We start from the raw sequence: 20,513 nt of genomic DNA on the forward strand, positions 1-20,513 counted from the left end.
GTCAATTTTTCAAGGGAAAAAATTGCATACTTATACATGATTTGTCAATTTTTCAAGGGAAAAAATTGCACACTGATACATGCTTTGTCAATTTTTCAAGGGAAAAAATTGCACACTTATACATGCTTGGTCAATTTTATTCAGGGAAGCACACTGATAATACATGATTTGTCAATTTTTCAAGGGAAAAAATTGCACACTGATACATGCTTTGTCAATTTTTCAAGGGAAAAAATAGCACACTGATACATGATTTGTCAATTTTTCAAGGGAAAAAATTGCACACTTATACATGCTTGGTCAATTTTATTCAGGGAAGCACACTGATACATGCTTTGTCAATTTTTCAAGGGAAAAAATAGCACACTGATACATGATTTGTCAATTTTTCAAGGGAAAAAATTGCACACTTATACATGCTTGGTCAATTTTATTCAGGGAAGCACACTGATACATGCTTTGTCAATTTTTCAAGGGAAAAAATTGCACACTTATACATGCTTTGTCAATTTATCAACAGAAAAAATTGCACACTGATACATGCTTTGTCAATTTTTCAAGGGAAAAAATTGCACACTGATACATGCTTTGTCAATTTTTCAAGGGAAAAAATTGCACATTTATACATGCTTGGTCAATTTTATTCAAAGAAGCACACTGATACATGCTTTGCCAATTTTTCAAGGGAAAAAAATTGCACACTGATACATGCTTTGTCAATTTTTCAAGGGAAAAAATTGCACATTTATACATGCTTGGTCAATTTTATTCAAAGAAGCACACTGATACATGATTTGTCAATTTTTCAAGGGAAAAAATTGCACACTGATACATGCTTTGTCAATTTTTCAAGGGAAAAAATTGCACACTGATACATGCTTTGTCAATTTTTCAAGGGAAAAAATTGCACATTTATACATGCTTGGTCAATTTTATTCAGGGAAGCACACTGATACATGCTTTGTCAATTTTTCAAGGGAAAAAATAGCACACTGATACATGATTTGTCAATTTTTCAAGGGAAAAAATTGCATACTTATACATGCTTGGTCAATTTTATTCAGGGAAGCACACTGATACATGCTTTGTCAATTTTTCAAGGGAAAAAATTGCACACTGATACATGCTTTGTCAATTTTTCAAGGGAAAAAATTGCATACTTATACATGATTTGTCAATTTTTCAAGGGAAAAAATTGCACACTGATACATGCTTTGTCAATTTTTCAAGGGAAAAAATTGCACACTTATACATGCTTGGTCAATTTTATTCAGGGAAGCACACTGATACATGCTTTGTCAATTTTTCAAGGGAAAAAATAGCACACTGATACATGATTTGTCAATTTTTCAAGGGAAAAAATTGCATACTTATACATGCTTGGTCAATTTTATTCAGGGAAGCACACTGATACATGCTTTGTCAATTTTTCAAGGGAAAAAATTGCACACTGATACATGCTTTGTCAATTTTTCAAGGGAAAAAATTGCACACTTATACATGCTTGGTCAATTTTATTCAGGGAAGCACACTGATACATGCTTTGTCAATTTTTCAAGGGAAAAAATTGCACACTGATACATGCTTTGTCAATTTTTCAAGGGAAAAAATTGCACATTTATACATGCTTGGTCAATTTTATTCAAGGAAGCACACTGATACATGCTTTGTCAATTTTTCAAGGGAAAAAATAGCACACTGATACATGATTTGTCAATTTTTCAAGGGAAAAAATTGCACACTTATACATGCTTGGTCAATTTTATTCAGGGAAGCACACTGATACATGCTTTGTCAATTTTTCAAGGGAAAAAATAGCACACTGATACATGATTTGTCAATTTTTCAAGGGAAAAAATTGCACACTGATACATGCTTTGTCAATTTTTCAAGGGAAAAAATTGCACACTTATACATGCTTGGTCAATTTTATTCAGGGAAGCACACTGATACATGCTTTGTCAATTTTTCAAGGGAAAAAATAGCACACTGATACATGATTTGTCAATTTTTCAAGGGAAAAAATTGCACACTGATACATGCTTTGTCAATTTTTCAAGGGAAAAAATTGCACACTTATACATGCTTGGTCAATTTTATTCAGGGAAGCACACTGATACATGCTTTGTCAATTTTTCAAGGGAAAAAATAGCACACTGATACATGATTTGTCAATTTTTCAAGGGAAAAAATTGCACACTGATACATGCTTTGTCAATTTTTCAAGGGAAAAAATTGCACACTTATACATGCTTGGTCAATTTTATTCAGGGAAGCACACTGATACATGCTTTGTCAATTTTTCAAGGGAAAAAATTGCACACTTATACATGCTTTGTCAATTTTTCAAGGGAAAAAATTGCACACTGATACATGCTTTGTCAATTTTTCAAGGGAAAAAATTGCACACTGATACATGCTTTGTCAATTTTTCAAGGGAAAAAATTGCACATTTATACATGCTTGGTCAATTTTATTCAAGGAAGCACACTGATACATGCTTTGTCAATTTTTCAAGGGAAAAAATAGCACACTGATACATGATTTGTCAATTTTTCAAGGGAAAAAATTGCACACTTATACATGCTTGGTCAATTTTATTCAGGGAAGCACACTGATACATGCTTTGTCAATTTTTCAAGGGAAAAAATTGCACACTTATACATGCTTTGTCAATTTTTCAAGGGCCTTAGTGCATTTTGTACACGTTAGTTAGTTAAGTCGAGTAAAGCCATGTCAAGTTATAAATAATAAACAAAAAAATTACATTTTAAAATCCAAAAATTAAGGCGCATACAAATCATGAAAATTAACATTGGAAACGAAATTGATACATCACAAGTGCCTTCGCTGCTTATCTACGATTGGATATTAATTTACTTAGAATCTCCTATTTTAATTATCATATGAAGAGAAAGCAATTTTAGTAATTAACGCATAAATTTCCTATAGAAAGCCCTGTGAAGATTTTAATAAATTCTTGAAGTTTGAAGTGCAGATTTAGCGAATAAATCTGCCAATACATATTTTGTTTATTGTTTATTTAGAAACCCCTTTACATAATAATGTTTGGTTATCGTGATCTTGTTTAAAGTGCAGATTTAGCAAATAAAACCCTAAGGATTTTAATAAATTCTAAAATTTCCCTTTTATAGAATAAGTTTTGTGTTAAGTGCATATTTAGCGAATGAGAGATAAATATTTTAAAAAAATAAAGAGGAAATTTAACGCATAAATTTCCTATAGAAAACCCCCTTAAGATTTTAATAAATTCCTGTCTTATTAGAAAGAAAGATATATTTCGTAATAACGTTTGACTATCGTGATCTTGTTTCAAGTACAGATTTAGCTACTAATCAAAGAGAGAAATTTAACGAATAAATTTCCCATATAATTCCCTTGAAAAGAACATAACCCTATAATATTTAAGTGTGAATTTAACCGAATAAATTCACGACAGTACGAGAGTTTTTAGTTATATTTTATTAACGCCCCCCTCATTAGTTTTTTATTTAATTGTAAATTTAGCGAATAAATTCACAAAAAACTATTGAGTAAAAGTTATTAAAGTTTTTTGGTATTTGCATCAATAATGTTTTTGTTAAATTAGGTACTGTAGGTTTATTCTTGTTTCTTTTTGTTTGTGTCCTGTACACTTTTTATTTTTATTTAATTTTCACATATTTACAAATGTTGTTTTTTTTCTTCTATTTCTACTATTGTAATAAGACTAATAAGGCAAACTTGTACTTATATGTTGCTTTTTTTTATGCTAAATAAACGCTTTAATATTATTATTATTTTTCTATGAAAAATTTGTAGAAATGTTTGACTACTTCAGAAGGTGGAAATTTAGCGAATAAATTTCCCTAAAAAACATTTAACTTCCAAAAATTGTGAAAAAGGGTTAGAATTTATGAAAATCATTAATTGTCCCATATAACCCCTTAGTGTTTTCATGTGAATTTAGCGAATAAATCCACAAAGAAACTTATGAGAGAAAAATATTTGACTGTTTTAAAAGGTGGAAATTTAGCGAATAAATTTCCCTTTATAATTCCCTTGTAAAAGTATTGAAACATAACCCTGTAATATTTAAGTGTGAATTTAACCGAATAAATTCACGAGAGTACCAGAGTTTTTAGTTATATTTTAATAACGCCCCTTATTAGTTTTTTATTTAATTGTGAATTTAGCGAATAAATTCACAAGGCACTTTTGAGAGAAAATATTAAAGTTTTTTAAAGAAAATGTTAAACGAATGAAACGAAAATTTCCTTAGGTTTTGAGAAAAATTTGAAAAAATGTTAGAATTTATTAAAATCCTTAATTATTGTCTTATAACCCCTTAGTGATTTCATGTGAATTTAGCGAATAAATTCACAAAAAACTATTGAGTGAAAATTATTAAAGTTTTTTGGTATTTGTATTAATAATGTTTTTGTTAAATTAGGTACTGTAGGTTTATTCTTGTTTCTTTTTGTTTGTGTCCTGTACATACATTACACTTTTTATTTTTATTTAATTTTCACATATTTACAAATGTTGTTTTTTTTTCTATTTCTACTATTGTAATAAGACTAATAAGGCAAACTTGTATTTATATGTAGCTAAATAAATGCTTTATTATTATTATTATTATTTTTCTATGAAAAATTTGTAGAAATGTTTGACTATTTTAGAAGGTGGAAATTTAGCGAATAAATTTCCCTAAAAAATATTTAACTTCCAAAAATTTTGAAAAGGATTAGAATTTATGAAAATCAATAATTGTCCCATATAACATATAACCCTTTAGTGATTTTAGGTGAATTTAGCGAATAAACCCACAAACAAACTATTGAGAAAAAAATATTAAAGTTTTTCGAAGAAAATGTTTGACTGTTTTAAAAGGTGGAAATTTAACGAATAAATTTCCGTAAGTTTTGAGAAAATTATTGGATTTTATTAAATTTGTATTTGTCTTGAACCCCTTAGTCATGTCATGTGAATTTAGCGAATAAATCCACAAAAAAACTATTGAGAGAAAATGTTAAAGTTTTTCAAAGAAAATGTTTGACTGTTTTAAAAGGTGGAAATTTAACGAATAAATTTCCGTAAGTTTTCAGAAAATTATTGGATTTTATTAAAATTTGTATTTGTCTTGAACCCCTTAGTCATGTCATGTGAATTTAGCGAATAAATCCACAAAAAAACTATTGAGAGAAAATATTAAAGTTTTTCAAAGAAAATGTTTGACTGTTTTAAAAGGTGGAAATTTAACGAATAAATTTCCGTAAGTTTTCAGAAAATTATTAGATTTTATTAAATTTGTATTTGTCTTGAACCCCTTAGTCATGTCATGTGAATTTAGCAAATAAATCCACAAAAAAACTATTGAGTGAAAATATTAAAGTTTTTCAAAGAAAGTGTTTGACTGTTTTAAAAGGTGGAAATTTAACGAATAAATTTCCGTAAGTTTTGAGAAAATTATTAGATTTTATTGAATTTGTATTTGTCTTGAACCCTTTAGTCATGTCATGTGAATTTAGCGAATAAATCCACAAAAAAACTATTGAGAGAAAATGTTAAAGTTTTTCAAAGAAAATGTTTGACTGGTTTAAAAGGTGGAAATTTAACGAATAAATTTGCGTAAGTTTTCAGAAAATTATTGGATTTTATTAAAATTTGTATTTGTCTTGAACCCCTTAGTCATGTCATGTGAATTTAGCGAATAAATCCACAAAAAAACTATTGAGAGAAAATATTAAAGTTTTTCAAAGTAAGTGTTTGACTGTTTTAAAAGGTGGAAATTTAACGAATAAATTTCCGTAAGTTTTCAGAAAATTTTGAAAATATATTAGAATTTATTAAAATCCTTATTTGTCCTTTAACCCCTTTAGTGATTTCATGTGAATTTAGCGAATAAATCCACAAAAAACATTTAGTTTTCACAGAATTTTGAAAAACTATCAGAATTTATTAAAATCCTCAATTGTCTTAAAAAGTTACATCATTCATTTTATTTCCCCTTGCAAACTAAAGCGAATCCAATATCCAATCGTAAATAAACATGCAACACTAACAAGAATTTCTGTCGGTCGTTATTTCCCGATTGAACACGCATTAATTAAAAAATAAAATAGTGATTTAAATTCTTTAAACTTTCAATTGCTTTCATTGTTACTAGAACTGTTTCGTTATTTAAATGTGAATTTAGCGAATAAATTCACAAGAAACGTTTGCAAGCATTTTTGACTCTTAAGGTGGAAATTTAGCGGAATAAATTTCCTTTTAGTCAGTTATTCCTACGAGTTTAAATTTGTTATTAAAATATTATTTATATATTCTTATTGGCACGTAAACCGAGCTCGCTACTAATAAAATATGAACCCTTCAATGTAAATTGCATGCAATTGTAAAAAAAAAAATCAGTACTTACCATTTTTACTCCTCGAACTGTATACAGGAACCACACACACACACTGATAAAACACTGACACTGTACCACCACAAAAAAAAAATATTTTCTTTTCAATTTCTATTCAACACTAACCAGAACTTGTGCGTTCGTTATTTTCCGATTGAATATGAATTAATTAACAAATAAATCAATCGCTTTAATTGTTACTAGGATGGTTTCGTTATTTAAATGTGAATTTAGCGAATAAATTCACAAGAAACTTTTGAAAAACTGTTTGGCTCTTTTAAAAGGTGGAAATTTAGCGAATAAATTTCCGTTAGTTTTTAGAAAATTTATTAAAATCCTTAATTGTCTTATAACCCCCTTAGTGATTTCATGTGAATTTAGCGAATAAATCCACAAAAAAACTTGTGAGAGAAAATATTTGACTGTTTTAAAAGGTGGACATTTAGCGAATAAATTTCCTTTATTTAATAAAATTCCTAGTGATTTCATGCAAACGCTTTCATTAACACTAAAATATAAACCCTTGGAAGTAAATTGCATGCATTGGTAAAAGAAAAATTCAGTACTTACCTTTGATGACTCCTCGAACTGGAACCACAATAAAAACACTGACACTGTACCACCACAAGAGAACTACTTCCTTCCCGGCCTACTTCTACCGCTGCACGAACAAGACTGAAGTGTACTGTACGTTCCAAGTGAGGCGACTGAATTTTCTGATCCCCTCCACTCACCCGAACCCTTCCGAACACCTCCGAAAGACTCCCTCCACGCTGTCAGCGGAGGATGCGCGCGCTTTTACTTTCACTTTTCGTGCGCATTGTGCGTTAGTTTAGTTCTTAGTCCGGTGAAATTAGAAATTAAATAATTCTGAACAATTTAGTGAACTTTCATCGAAATTGTTGACTTATTTGCTTGTAGTAGTTATATAAAGTTGTGAATAATTTTTAATAGAGTGATTTTATGGAGACACGTTTAAAGGCTTTAGTTGTAGGGCATTAAATTAAGAATTTATATAATATTTTTTTTTATATATTTATTTGTTCGTTAGTTACAAAATTTCAACAGTATATCATTTTCACAAGTATATCAATGTTTCAAGCTTGATTATTCGGAAAGGGCTCGTCTATAGAACATTTTTAAAGTAAGGAATTTAATTGAATTTAAGGACAGTTGGATGCACTTTTGATGCAAAAATGCTATATATTTTTAATTTTAATTTTTTTTAATTAATTTTTTAATTTTTTATTTTAAAACTACTATATATTTTTCAAAAAAAAAAAATAGTCGATTTTTTGGCCCAGTCTAATCATATGGTTTTTCACCTTTTTCGTTGTAATAAATTGCGAAATTGTTACTTATGTTCCAATAAAAGTTATAGATAATGAAATTTCCTACAATATTTGTGTAAACAATTTTCTTGTGTGACTCAAATTTTGGGTTAGGGGATGCGTTAAACATTGAATTTTTCTGAACGGTTCAGCAATAAGAATCAAACTTAAAAAAAATTTAGTTGTTTTTTTACGGTCGTTTGTTTATAACTTTTTGCACTTTTTGAACCATTTTAAACGCCAGGCTGTCCAAAAAACGTGCATATACGTAAAATCTGATATATCGTTTCTCGAGCAACCCATCAGATTTTATTCAACGATTTTTTAGGTCAATTTTTGGTGTTGGTATATTTATCAATCGCATATGGTCAAAGTATGTTTATTAAATTGTAGAAAATGCGTATATCATAAACGATTCTGTTTACAAAAGGGAAAATATTACGGCATTTAAAAATTGGCATTGACATGGGATTTACGTATCTAGTTTTTAAACTCAATTACTACACCTTAAATATTTGACGAAATTCTTCTGAAAACTCACTGTTTTTCATCCATATGATCCAATCTAATAACGCTGTTTTTATAATAAATATTTATATATAAAATTATATTAAATGTAAATAAACAGTGTTGTTGAATTATTGTATTAAACATATATTTTCTGCAAAAACATTGTTTTTTATCATCACAAATCCTTACCCCCCCACCCACCCCAAATATTTGCCTAGTAAGAAATTCTTTTGAAAAATCACCGTTTGTCGTCCATAATATCCAATCTAATGGCACTGTTTTTGTATTAAATATTTATTAATATACATATAAATAATTATATCAAATTTAAATAAACAAACTGTGTTATTATATTAGATATTAACGACGAAACCAGCTGTTATTCATGGGTATTATTTTGAAAATCAATAATTTTTGTAAAGAATTTTTTACTGGTAAGTTGTGTGGGGTGGGTGGGGGGCTAAGGGTAGAATTAATCAAAAACTGTTCTTTTGCAGAAAATAATTGCCCGAAAAAAATGCTTTTCAAGAAATATATAAGTGATAAAAAACCTATAGTCTTTGTATCTATACTTTTCTCACATAACCTTAAGGTTTTCGAGTAAAACGTGAAAAAACCTTGATTTATTTCTCGAAAGAAAAACGTATCGCAAAAGCCTCTAATTGTTTGAAGTTCAGAGATATAAGCATTTTTTTCCTAGAAACTTCAATTTTTTAAATATTTTTTTTTTCAATTTCCAAGGCTGATTTATCCATGTTTAGGCATTCTTTGAAAAATTTACAAAACAGGTATTAATTAATTTTATTGGAAGAATCTGTGTTCCAATTTTGAAGTCTCTAATTCTCTTTCAGTATTACGTATAACATATACGATTCTGTTTATATACGATTCTGTTTACAAAAGGGAGAAAATTTTGGTATTTAAAAAAATTGACACGGGATTTAAATATCTACCTTTTAAATGTGTGTTTTCCCTCACCACTCTCATGTATGTGCTTTCCCTTTTCAATTTTATGTATGTTTCTTTTTCCATGTTGTTTTCTAGTTTAGTTACTGAATTAATTATATTTTTATGCCATTACTTGTAATTACTAGTTCACTGCTGTTTGTAATGTGTGCCAAATAAATAAATGAACTTGATTACTACACCTCAAATATTTGATGAAATTCTTCAGAAAAATCACTGTTTTGCAGCCATATTATCCAATCTAATAACGCTGTTTTTATACTAAATATTTGTGTATAAAATTATATTAAATTTAAATAAACAGTGTTGTGGAATTATTGTATTGAATATATATTTTCTGCAAAAACATTGTTTTTTATCATCACAAATCCTTACCCCCCACCCACCCTAAATATTTGCCCAGTAAGAAATTCTTTTGAAAAATCACCGTTTTTCGTCCATAATATCCAATCTAATGGCACTGTTTTTGTATTAAATATTTATTAATATACATATAAATAATTATATCAAATTTAAATAAACAAACTGTGTATATATTAAATATTAACGACAAAACCAACATTATTCATGGGTATCATTTTGGAAAACAATGATTTTTGAAAAGAATTTTTTACTGATAAATTGTGTGGGGTGGGTGGGGGGCTAAGGGTAGAATTTATCAAAAAGTGTTTTTTTGCAGAAAATAATTGCCCGCAAAAAAATGCTTTTTAAGAAATATACAAGTGATAAAAAACCTATAGTTTTTGTATCTATACTTTTTTTACTTAACCTTAAGGTTTTCGAGTAAATGAATGTGTCATGTTTTATCGCAAATAAGTGAAAATTCATTATCTTTAAGATAAGTTATTAAGTTTAAAAAAAAATACAATTTATTGAGTTGAGAAATTCATATAGTTCAACAAATAGTTTTATAAGTTTGTTAAATTTTAAAGATTTATTACCATAAAAGTAAATGTTTCTCTACTTTTGTCCGATAGTGTATTTAAAATTAAATATACTATTTATAAACTGACACATTTCAACTGCTTGTAAGTCGAGAACGAAAAATGACAACATTGTGCGGTTTTCACAAAACTTCATCAATATTTTTAAAGTTTTTTTTGACAGTGTTGCCGGGTTTCAAAATTGACCTGAAATAGGAGGAAAAAAATTGATAATTTTCAAAGGTCGATTTCTCAAAAATTTTAAATGTAACACCCTGTACTTTTTAATTTCACATGAAAGCCTGTTAAATCCCCTTTCCGAAAATGTATAAATTGTCTTAAATTCGTTATTGTTTTTTACACAGCCAATTTTAGTAAATGACACTTTTTTGACACCATTCGGTGATTGATGAACATTTTCTGGTAATTGCCTATGTATCGCTTTAGCATGATCATAATTAAATAATTTGCGCTATTGCCATGCCTATAAAAAGTATTTATTCTATGTATTAAATTACAACAATTTACAACAATTTTAACAATAAACAGTTGAAGAAATTAGTTTTAACTTATAATAAATTAGCTGCTAAATATGACCCCCATGTTGCTCGGAACACAAATTCGCGGTGTAATTTAGTTGAAAACGTTTACTAAATGTTGTTGCGCAGTTCATCCAAATTTCTTGGGGTTGGATTGTAGCAACGGTCTTTTATATATCCCCATATACAAAAATCTGGATTGGTTAGATCGGGAGAATAAGGTGCTGATCCATCTGTTTCCAAAAGTAATATCTAAGGAATCCCTTGCGACCCTGGAGAAGTGTGGTGGTGCACCGTCTTGCTGGAAGTAGCCCGTATCTAAAATTCCATCCTGCTGAAGTCGAGGATAAAAAAATACTTCCAACATATCAGTGTAATTGTTGTAATTCATTGTTGCTTGCTGGTCCATAAATTTTAGATTTCGATACTGCACACCAAATGTTCAGCTTAGGAAAATCTCTTTCAAATTCGTTATACACTCGAGGATTTTCATCTCCCCAAATTCGGCAGTATGTTTATTTACTCGACCACTGATGTGAAATGTTGCCTCATCGGACATTATTAAATTGGTATCCGGCTCATTTCTAAAAAGATCTAGTAGTGTTTCGCACATTAATTATCTTTTTTCAAGGGCGCGATTTTCTATTTTTTGGAAAATTTGAATTTTGTAGGGTTTAAACTTTATTTTTTTGACATATTTGTCGTTTGAGCTATCTTCCTAATAGATATTTGGTTATTGTTTAAGGACAACACTTCTTTTACCAGCTAAATATCATCCAACAGATTATCTTGTGCATTTAGGTTTGTTCTGACTTTTCTTTTAACTGTTCCCTCCTGGGAAAATTGGCGTACCCAACGAAGTATAGAATTGTGTGAAGGTGGAGCCCTTTCAAAAATCAGCCTAAATCTTCTTCTCGTCTGCGTAACTGATTTGCATTCACTAAATAATAACACGCAACGTGCCTTTTCCCGGGTGGTAAACATATTTAAACCTTTCAAAATCTTTAAAAAATGCAAAAATACATATAAAAATCAAATTATTGGAACTGCCCAACGAATGACGTTAAAAAGATTTGATAGTAGTTGAAACCCACAAAACAAATTGTGCAACTCACAGTCTCCTTGACAAGCTACAATTGTTATTGTTGTCACTTGATACCGAGAATGTTGTTTAATAGGTATTTATTGTAGGAAAATGTTCAAAAAGGTGTCATTTACTAAAATTGGCTCTGTAAAAAAAATTAATGAATTTAAGACAATTTATACATTTTCGGCAAGGGGATTTAACAGGCTTTCATGTGAAATTAAAAAGTACAGGGTGTTACATTTTTTAAAATTTTTGAGAAATCGGCCTTTAAAAATCATCAATTTTTTCCTCCTATCCTCCTTAAAAAAACCCTTAAAAAAGTTCTGTGAAAACCGCACAATGTTGTCATTTTCCGTTCTCGACTTATAAGCAGTTAAAATGTGTCAGGTTATAGATGGAAACCCTGTATTTTAATACGAAAATATGGATTAACTAATCGGTTTTTCATAAGTTGCTTCAGTTTTGTCCTGGTTTGATTATTTCGTACTAGCAACACAGCCCCATTCCTCTTATAACCGTTTTTACCACAACACCGTTACATTTCAGACCGAAAAACAAGTACATCCGGATAAACAAGGACGACAACTTCGACGTGGAGACTCACGTGTTTTCAAATGCGCCGGCGCAAGCGGAAGCCGCTTGCTCCTACGACCTGGACGAGTCCGACGTTTCGTGGCTTAAAATATTAAACGCGGAACGCGCCTCTTGCGGTTTAGGCCCGATTTACGAGGACCAACTCGAGCGGGTGATCGAACGGCTCGAGTTATGCTGCTGGGAGAAAATCCAATCGATTCTGAAGAACGAGGAGGGCCTTGGCATCGAATACGACGAGAACGTCATCTGCGACGTGTGTCGTAGCCCCGACTCGGAAGACGGCAACGAGATGGTGTTTTGCGACAGCTGTAACATATGCGTGCATCAGGCTTGCTACGGCATCACGAAGATTCCCGAGGGACAATGGTTGTGTTGCACTTGTAACTTGAGAAAACGTCCCGACTGTATGTTGTGCCCTAACAAAGGGGGTGCGATGAAGTCGACTCGTACGGGGCAAAAGTGGGCTCATGTCTCTTGTTCCTTGTGGATTCCCGAAGTGAGCATCGGGTGCGTGGAAAAAATGGAGCCGATCACTAAGATATCGAGCATCCCTGCTAGTCGTTGGGCCCTAATTTGCGTGTTGTGTCGGGAACGTCGTGGTGCTTGCATACAGTGTTCGGTGAAAACGTGCAAAACGGCGTATCATGTTACCTGCGCGTTCAAACACGGGTTGGAAATGCGCGCGATCATTGAAGACGAAAACGCGGATGACGGAGTGAAGTTGAGGTCCTACTGCGAAAAGCATAGTAAATCGAGTAAGAAAAGTGAAAAGAGCGTGTGCTCCGGCGGTTCGGAGGAGGACGACACCAAGAGGAAAAAACGCAAAGACATGACCAACGAGGAGAAAAACCAGGCCCGAGCAGCGCGACTTCAAGAAATCGAGTCCGAGTTCTTCAAGCACGTGTCCGTTAAAGACATCAAGGTGCATATTGAGGTCGACGGCGATGGCTTACAGTACATTTACAACTACTGGAAGCTGAAAAGACGTGCGGGGCACAACAAGCCGCTGCTCCCGCCGAAATCCGAAGACGTGGACGTGTTGTCGCATAAACGGGAGCAAGCCGACCTGGAAAAGATGAAAATGTTCGTGCAACTGCGTCAGGACCTGGAACGCGTCCGCAACTTATGCTACATGGTCAGCCGCAGGGAGAAATTGAGCAGAAGTTTCTTTAGGATGCGCGAGCAGACCTTCCATAAACAAGCCGCCGTCTTAGAGTCATCAAACACTTTACCCACCACCGTGATTCAGGCGGTCATCGAGGCCAATCACGGACCCTCGATTTACGATCGTTTGTATTCACACGACGAGGCCGAAGATCACACGTCAGACTTCGACGTGATTTTGGCCAGGATCGCTGGCCTGAAGTCGCCGTCGCATTCTGGCCTGGAGGATTCCAAACCGAACGAGGTCAACGGCCTGTTTAGGGACGTGAAAAACAACCCTTATAAAAAAGTGTACTTTAATGGGTCTTCCAAGAGGCGCAGCGCCAGTTTGTACGGAAGCAGTCTCTCGAGTGAGAGCAGTAGCGATGAAAAACCCAAAGATGACAAAGAGAACCAGGTGCGCACCAGTTCAAACGAAGACAAGCCGAACAAAAAGCGAGGCACCCCTAAGAAACAAACCAGAAAAAGACGCATAATATCCAAAGGCAAAGTGGAGAGCAGCAGCGAGGACGAGAAACCGGCCCCGAACGAATCTCGTTCGCGTTTAGGACAAGTCGCGAAAGAACTCGGGGACACCGGAAGCGAAAGCGACGACCTGTTGCCAATGAAACCGACTAAAAGTCAAAAATTCATGTCGTCGATATACTCGGATAGCGAGAGTTCCGATGTGTCCATGAAGAACGACGACAAATCGTCCACCAACAAGTTGAGAACTAAGGCGGCGGTGAAGGAGTTCTCCAAGCCGGGCGGCTCCTCGAAGAGCAGCCCCAATAAACCGAACGCGGATCAACTGAAGAAGAAACCGAAACTGGAGGACGGCGCCAAAAAAGATTACGTGCCGTCTGATCTCATCGTGCCGCAGAGGCAAGCGGCCAAGAAGGCCTCGGAAAACCTTAAGTTAACCAACCGGTCCAAGGAGCAACATCTCCTGACGAACGCGTGCGAGGACGCAAGCAAACCGGAGGAGAAAGATAAGGAGAGGAAGGAGCCGAAGGTGGCCAAACCGAAAAGCGGGAAAACGCACCATGCGAAAGAGGAAGAACGGAAGAGCAAGGAGCCGGAACCGGTTAAAAAGCTTGAGCAAAGCAAAGAGGCCGAGGCGCAAAAAGAGGCCGATTTGTTGGCGTTCGTGCCCCAAAGACAAGCGGCCAAGAAGGCGGCCGAGCATATTAAGAGCGGAATGGGTAAAGCCCCTGCAGCAGATAACTCTCAGGCCTCTGCCCCCGGCGAGTGTAAACCCAAGGACTCCCCGGATGCTAATAAAGCGACCGGCAACGCCAACCGGAAAAAAGACGCCGCCGAACCGGCCAAGATCCAATCGAAACGGAAATCCTCCGTGCAATCATCCACCAGTTCGTCAACGTCTTCCAGTACGTCCTCGGACTCGGGCAGCACCTCCACTTCGGACAGCGAAAGCGACCTGGACAAAAAGAAAACCACTCAACAACAAGCACCGCGATCGGAGAGCAACGCAACTGCCGCAGTTGCTACGAGGCGGAGTAGTCGTGCCGAGGACTGGCCCTTTCTTGACAAGGGAGCCCGTCCGAGGGCGGCCTCTTCCTCGTCAGCCTCCAACAGCGGCGGCGGCGGCGGCAGCACCACGGGCACCGACACGAGTGGCGACGAGTCATCATCGCGCGGGTCCGTTAAAAAGTCGACCGGAAAGTCCGCCTCCCCTGCTCCGGCTCGAAAACCGGTGGCCGATTCGCCAGTCGTTGCTAAAAAATCGGCCCGAAAGTCCTCCCCGGCTGGTGCCGGAAGAAGGGCCGCTGTGTCGCCGGCCCGTAGAAAATCGCCTCAGGCGTCTAACGGAACGGGAACGACCTCGCCTGCGGTCAAGAAGTCCGCCGGAGCCGCAACAGCAGCAGCAGAATCATCAGTTGATCAGCAGTCAGCGGCAGCACCAGTTACTCCACGGGGACGTAAGCCGAGCGCCGACAAGAGGCAGCCATCTAAAAGAGAGGAACCATCGCGAAGAGGTAAGTCTCCTTTTTTGATTTCCTTAGATAGTACAGTCATTATAGTAATAATAATAATAATAATATGTCTTTAATGAGTTACTTATTTTATTGGCTATTAAGTCACTTAAAGCAAAAATAAATTTAGAAAATACTCTATATACATTAATTCTATTTTCAATCATCTGGTGAAATAACATGTTTCGCGGATGACTCTACCATTATATACAGGGGAACCACTTGGGAAATTGTGAAAAAAAAAGAAGAATATGACCTGGTCAATACCATTATACAGGGTGTCCCGAAATTACATCGCAATATTTTACCAGCCGTATCTTTGTCTAAAAATAAGACAAAAAGTCCATATATAGTATGGTTCAAAAGTGCATCGTTTTTAAGTTACCTGGTGTTTTATAAATCATGTTAAAGATGGTTTTTTGTTAATGTATCCGGAACGCCTCGTTGTAATCTTTTGAAATTTTCAACATTTACTATTGGTTTTATTAAAAAGTGATATTGCAACCATTTTTGCCAAAATGTATACAGGGTCGTGTAAAATAAGTGGTCGGTAAAATTTAAATTGTTAAAACTTTTTTTCTAGCAACTCCGTGATAATTTTGGTATTAGAATTGAAAAGAACAAACATTTTTACATAAAAAAGGTGCTCTTGTCTAATTTCGATAGGAGCTTCCGTTTTCGAAAAAATCAATTATTAATAAATCATAAATTGGTATTTCAAAAAGTAACTACAAATAACATCTTGTAAAATAATAGTTGGCTGTATTTGTTGACAATTAGTTTATTTGTTTAATTTTGTTTAACGTTTTGTTGACATTTCACATTTTTTTAATTTGCTTTGGCAAAGTAAACTAGTTCTTTTTTGTGATTCATTTTTAAAAAATTATGGGTAGATTTACAAATCAAGAGTTAGCTGACATGCATTTTATTTATGGTTTGTGTAATGGCAGTTCTTTAGCGACTGTCGGTGAGTATCGCCGAAGATTTCCCCTAAGACATGTTTCAGATCGTCAAGTTTTTATAAACACTCACCGAAATTTATGTAATAACGAAAGTTTTCAAAGAGCTCGTGGACAAGGCAGACCACAAGAAGATTATAATTTAGAAAATGTTTTAAATGTTTTTGAAGAAAATCCGGGGGCAAGTATAAGAAATGTGTCAAGAGCCACACATATCCCTGGCTCTATAGTAACTAATTAAAAAAATTACTTATTGTTACGATAGTAATTTAATTTTTATTAGATTGGAAGAATGCTAAGATCCCAAGGGTTACATCCGTTTCATTACCAGCGGGTCCAAGATTTAGAACCAGACGATTTTCCGTTGAGGATCCAATTTTGTCAATGGGTAATTAATAATCCAAACTTAATTCCTTCCATTTTATGAACGGACGAAGCCACTTTCACACGAAATGGGTCATTTAACATGCATTTTTGGGCAGATCAAAATCCAAGAGCCATAAGGCGTAGTAATTTTCAAAGAAGGTTTTCGGTAAATTTGTAGGCGGGATTAATCGGGGACCAACTTATTGGCCCGATAGAATTACCCAATCGGCTAACTTCGGAGAATTATCTTCATATGCTGGAAAATAATCTTGTGGAGCTTCTGGAAGAAGTTCCTCTTATCTTACGCCAAAACATGATTTTTCAACAAGACGGATTTTGGTCGCAATGTGCGTGAGTGGATGAACAACCATTTTCCTGAACGTTGGATTGGTCGAGGTGGTCCTATAAATTGGCCTCCTGGATCTCCAGATCTAACTTCGTTAGATTATTATTTATGGGGACATTTAAATGAGTTGGTATATGCCGTGGAGATAAATACCCGTGAACAACTGATGCAAAGGATTAATTGGGCTGTTAATGAAATAAAGAGAAATCCATTTTCGCAATAACGCGTAGGGCAAGATTGTGTCTTCACCAAAATGGAAACCACTTTGAACATTTGTTGTAATTTGTGCTTTTTTGTTTGGTGTTTTTATGTTTTTTTTTTACGTAATAAATTAATTGTTCCTTTTTTTTACCTATTCAATTACATAAAAAAAAAACAATTGAATTCGAAAAACAATTTTTGATCTTAAATAAAGTATTTGTGATAGTCTTAGGTCATGTTTATCCCCAACGGATTTTTAAGATGCTTTTTAATTTTATTAACTGTTACCAAAATAACTTACGCGTTCTCTTTGCATCTAATTTATTCGAAAACGGAAGCTCCTATCGAAATTAGACAAGAGCACCTTTTTTATGTAAAAATGTTTGTTCTTTTCAATTCTAATACCAAAATTATCACGGAGTTGCTAGGAAAAAAGTTTTAACAATTTAAACTTTACCGACCACTTATTTTACACGACCCTGTATACATTTTGGCAAAAATGTTTGCAATATCAATTTTTAATAAAACCAATAGTAAATGTAAAAAATTTCAAAAGATTACAACTAGGCGTTCCGGATATATTAACAAAAAACCATCTTTAACATGATTCATAAAACACCTGTAACTTAAAAACGATGCACTTTTGAACCATACTGTATATGGACTTTTTGTCTTATTTTTAGACAAAGATGTGGCTGGTAAAATATTGCGATGTAATTTCGGGACACCCTGTATATACACTTTCAGAACGAATAGAAACACTTTCGGACCTTTCCTACTCTGTTGCTAAAATGGTAATCACCTTTTTGACAACAAAAATATGGAATCTACAGGTCTCGACTTGTAGATCAAAAAGCGCATAATAGATTTTTTTAAATAGAGGTTTTTCCACAAAAAAAATAAAAACGCTCTTTTTCTATTCACCCTTAATGTGGGGTGAATAGAAACAGCCATTTAAATTGGTCAAATTTGCTATTCTACCCACACGACGGCGAATAGGAACACCTGAAAAAATTTTTAAATTGATAAAAAAATATAAATACACAAAAAAAAACTGACAAAAACACCATTTTACAAAAAAAACATTTATTTCTATAGAAATGTAACAAGTTTAAACATATTATTTAAATTAAACAAGTTTGATGCAAATTAAATTTTAAAATGTCTCTTCTTGACGTAGATGCTTCTATCTCGTGATGAACGGGGAAAACCTCTCCAACAATCTGGCTAAAATGAAAGGTGGAAACATCCGGAACTTCTGGAAATCCATAAATATATCCTGATGAGTCCTGGTGGAGCGACTTCTTAAGAAAGTGGCTTCAATGTCATTTTCTGTAATATTAATGACTTGTCCGATAAATTATTTATTTCTTTGTCTATTTCGATATTTTGTTGGAAAACACACCAGAAGCCAAGTTCCTTTATCTATTAAATCAAGCGAAATAGGAGAAACACATCGGAACAATTTACCGTCAAAGCAGACTGATGCTGATGAATTATTTGTATCCAACTTATTCTCGAACTTATCGGTGAAACTTGGTAGTGAAGTGTCCATTTCTGAGTCTGCATCTGAAGAATGATCTTGATCTTTTTCCATTTCAGAGTCTTCACTTGAAAAATGATCTTGCGCTTTTGCCATTATTGGCATGAAATTACTGAGGGGCAAATTCATTTTCGGGTCTGAATCTTCATCTAAGGTTTCCATACGTCTTTCCAAATCATTATCCTCTTGATCGTCTTTATCCAACGTGCTTTTAAAATCTGCACTTGTAACGCTTTTGCCAGCAGGAACTTTAATTTTACGACGTCGACTCTTCACATTTTGACCATCGCCATATCTCATTGTTCTTAGAAGGTTTACCAAAGAGTTATTAAGTCCTTCTTCAATGTTCTGATTCTCATCATTTGTCTCGTCAAGATCTTGCTGCGGAAGGCGTCCCAAGACTTGATCCTTATCTAGTGGAAAAATTCCACACTTTCTAAACCCAGATGTTTTTTCCAGCATTAGGCTCAATAGCCTTTGATAAGTCATTTAGAAAGACAGGGAATCTGTTTTTTGGAACCGTGCAATGCTTTGAACCAGCCCCCATTTTCCATTTTTCAAGGATCTGTCGCCAAGCTGTTTTAAGAGGCCGGAAAAATGCCACGTCCAGAGGCTGGGTCTCACACACTCAAAAATTAAAAAGAAGAAGAAAATAGACTTATGGTCTTTATGTGAGGAGCAATTTTATTGAGATCCAGCAACTGCAAAATGAAATTGATACACTTTGGGTACAACTAAAAGTAAATAAACTCTCCATAGTCATAGGAGTTATTTATCGGCCACCGTTTATGGTGTTTCCTTTAAAAATCTATCTTCTCTTTATGATATATTTTGCCTGAAATGTTACAAGACTCTGTGATCTTTGCATATGGACAGGAGACCTGAATATTGATATTTATTTATTTATTTTATTTTATTTATTTAAAGCAGTACAGCCCAACAGTATATCCATTTAATGGGCAATATAATTTACATACCTATATATATGTCATTATAAATGTTCAAAATATAAAGATAAACTAAGTCTAAATAGCTTATAAGTACCTAAAAAATTATTTTAAGAGAAAAAAAGAAAAAAAAAACAAAAATATCATTTCAACCCGAAATATAAATCAGCTAAGCATACTAAATAGAGTACCATAACAGATGCGATACGTAAACTTTAGAATACCAAGTCGCGAATATAAGTTCATTAAGAAGTAGTAAACAACTCTGTAAAAACTTTAATTAAATTATTACGTGAGCAAACAAATAGATCACAGAATGGCGTTATTTTGTTTGAATTGTCTGACATTACGTATAAGGGTGAACTTAACATTACATTTGTCCTGGCCCCTGGGCAATAAAATAAGTTTGTGTTTCTTGAGTTGAGACGCGGCACAGAAAAATTTAGATTCTCTAGTAGCTCAGGACAATCAACTTTCCCATGCAATATCTTATGCACCAACAAGACCGACGATCTATTTTTTCTAATTTCAAGAGGTTCCACGGAAAAGCGAGTTAGTAGAGTTTCGTAAGAGATTCCCTGAGGAGGATAAAATCCGTCAGCCTTAAAGGAAAGATACTTTAAAAATTTTCTCTGTATTTTTTCGATAGAAT

At 33.9% G+C, this 20,513-nt stretch overlaps 1 protein-coding gene across 4 annotated transcripts in view; it reads left to right on the forward strand.

Annotated features, from left to right (window-relative positions):
- The window catches only part of LOC126744858 (PHD finger protein rhinoceros), a 64,295-nt gene that overhangs the window by 19,074 nt on the left and 24,708 nt on the right, over positions 1–20,513 (forward strand). For all 4 annotated transcript variants that reach the window (XM_050452419.1, XM_050452422.1, XM_050452421.1 and 1 more), the window contains exon 6: positions 12,312–15,502. In XM_050452419.1, coding sequence (XP_050308376.1) covers positions 12,312–15,502 — 3,191 coding nt within the window. The remainder of the gene's footprint in view (positions 1–12,311; positions 15,503–20,513) is intronic.

Source organism: Anthonomus grandis, chromosome 15 (genome assembly GCF_022605725.1).
Source record: "Anthonomus grandis grandis chromosome 15, icAntGran1.3, whole genome shotgun sequence".
NCBI lineage: Eukaryota > Metazoa > Arthropoda > Insecta > Coleoptera > Curculionidae > Anthonomus > Anthonomus grandis.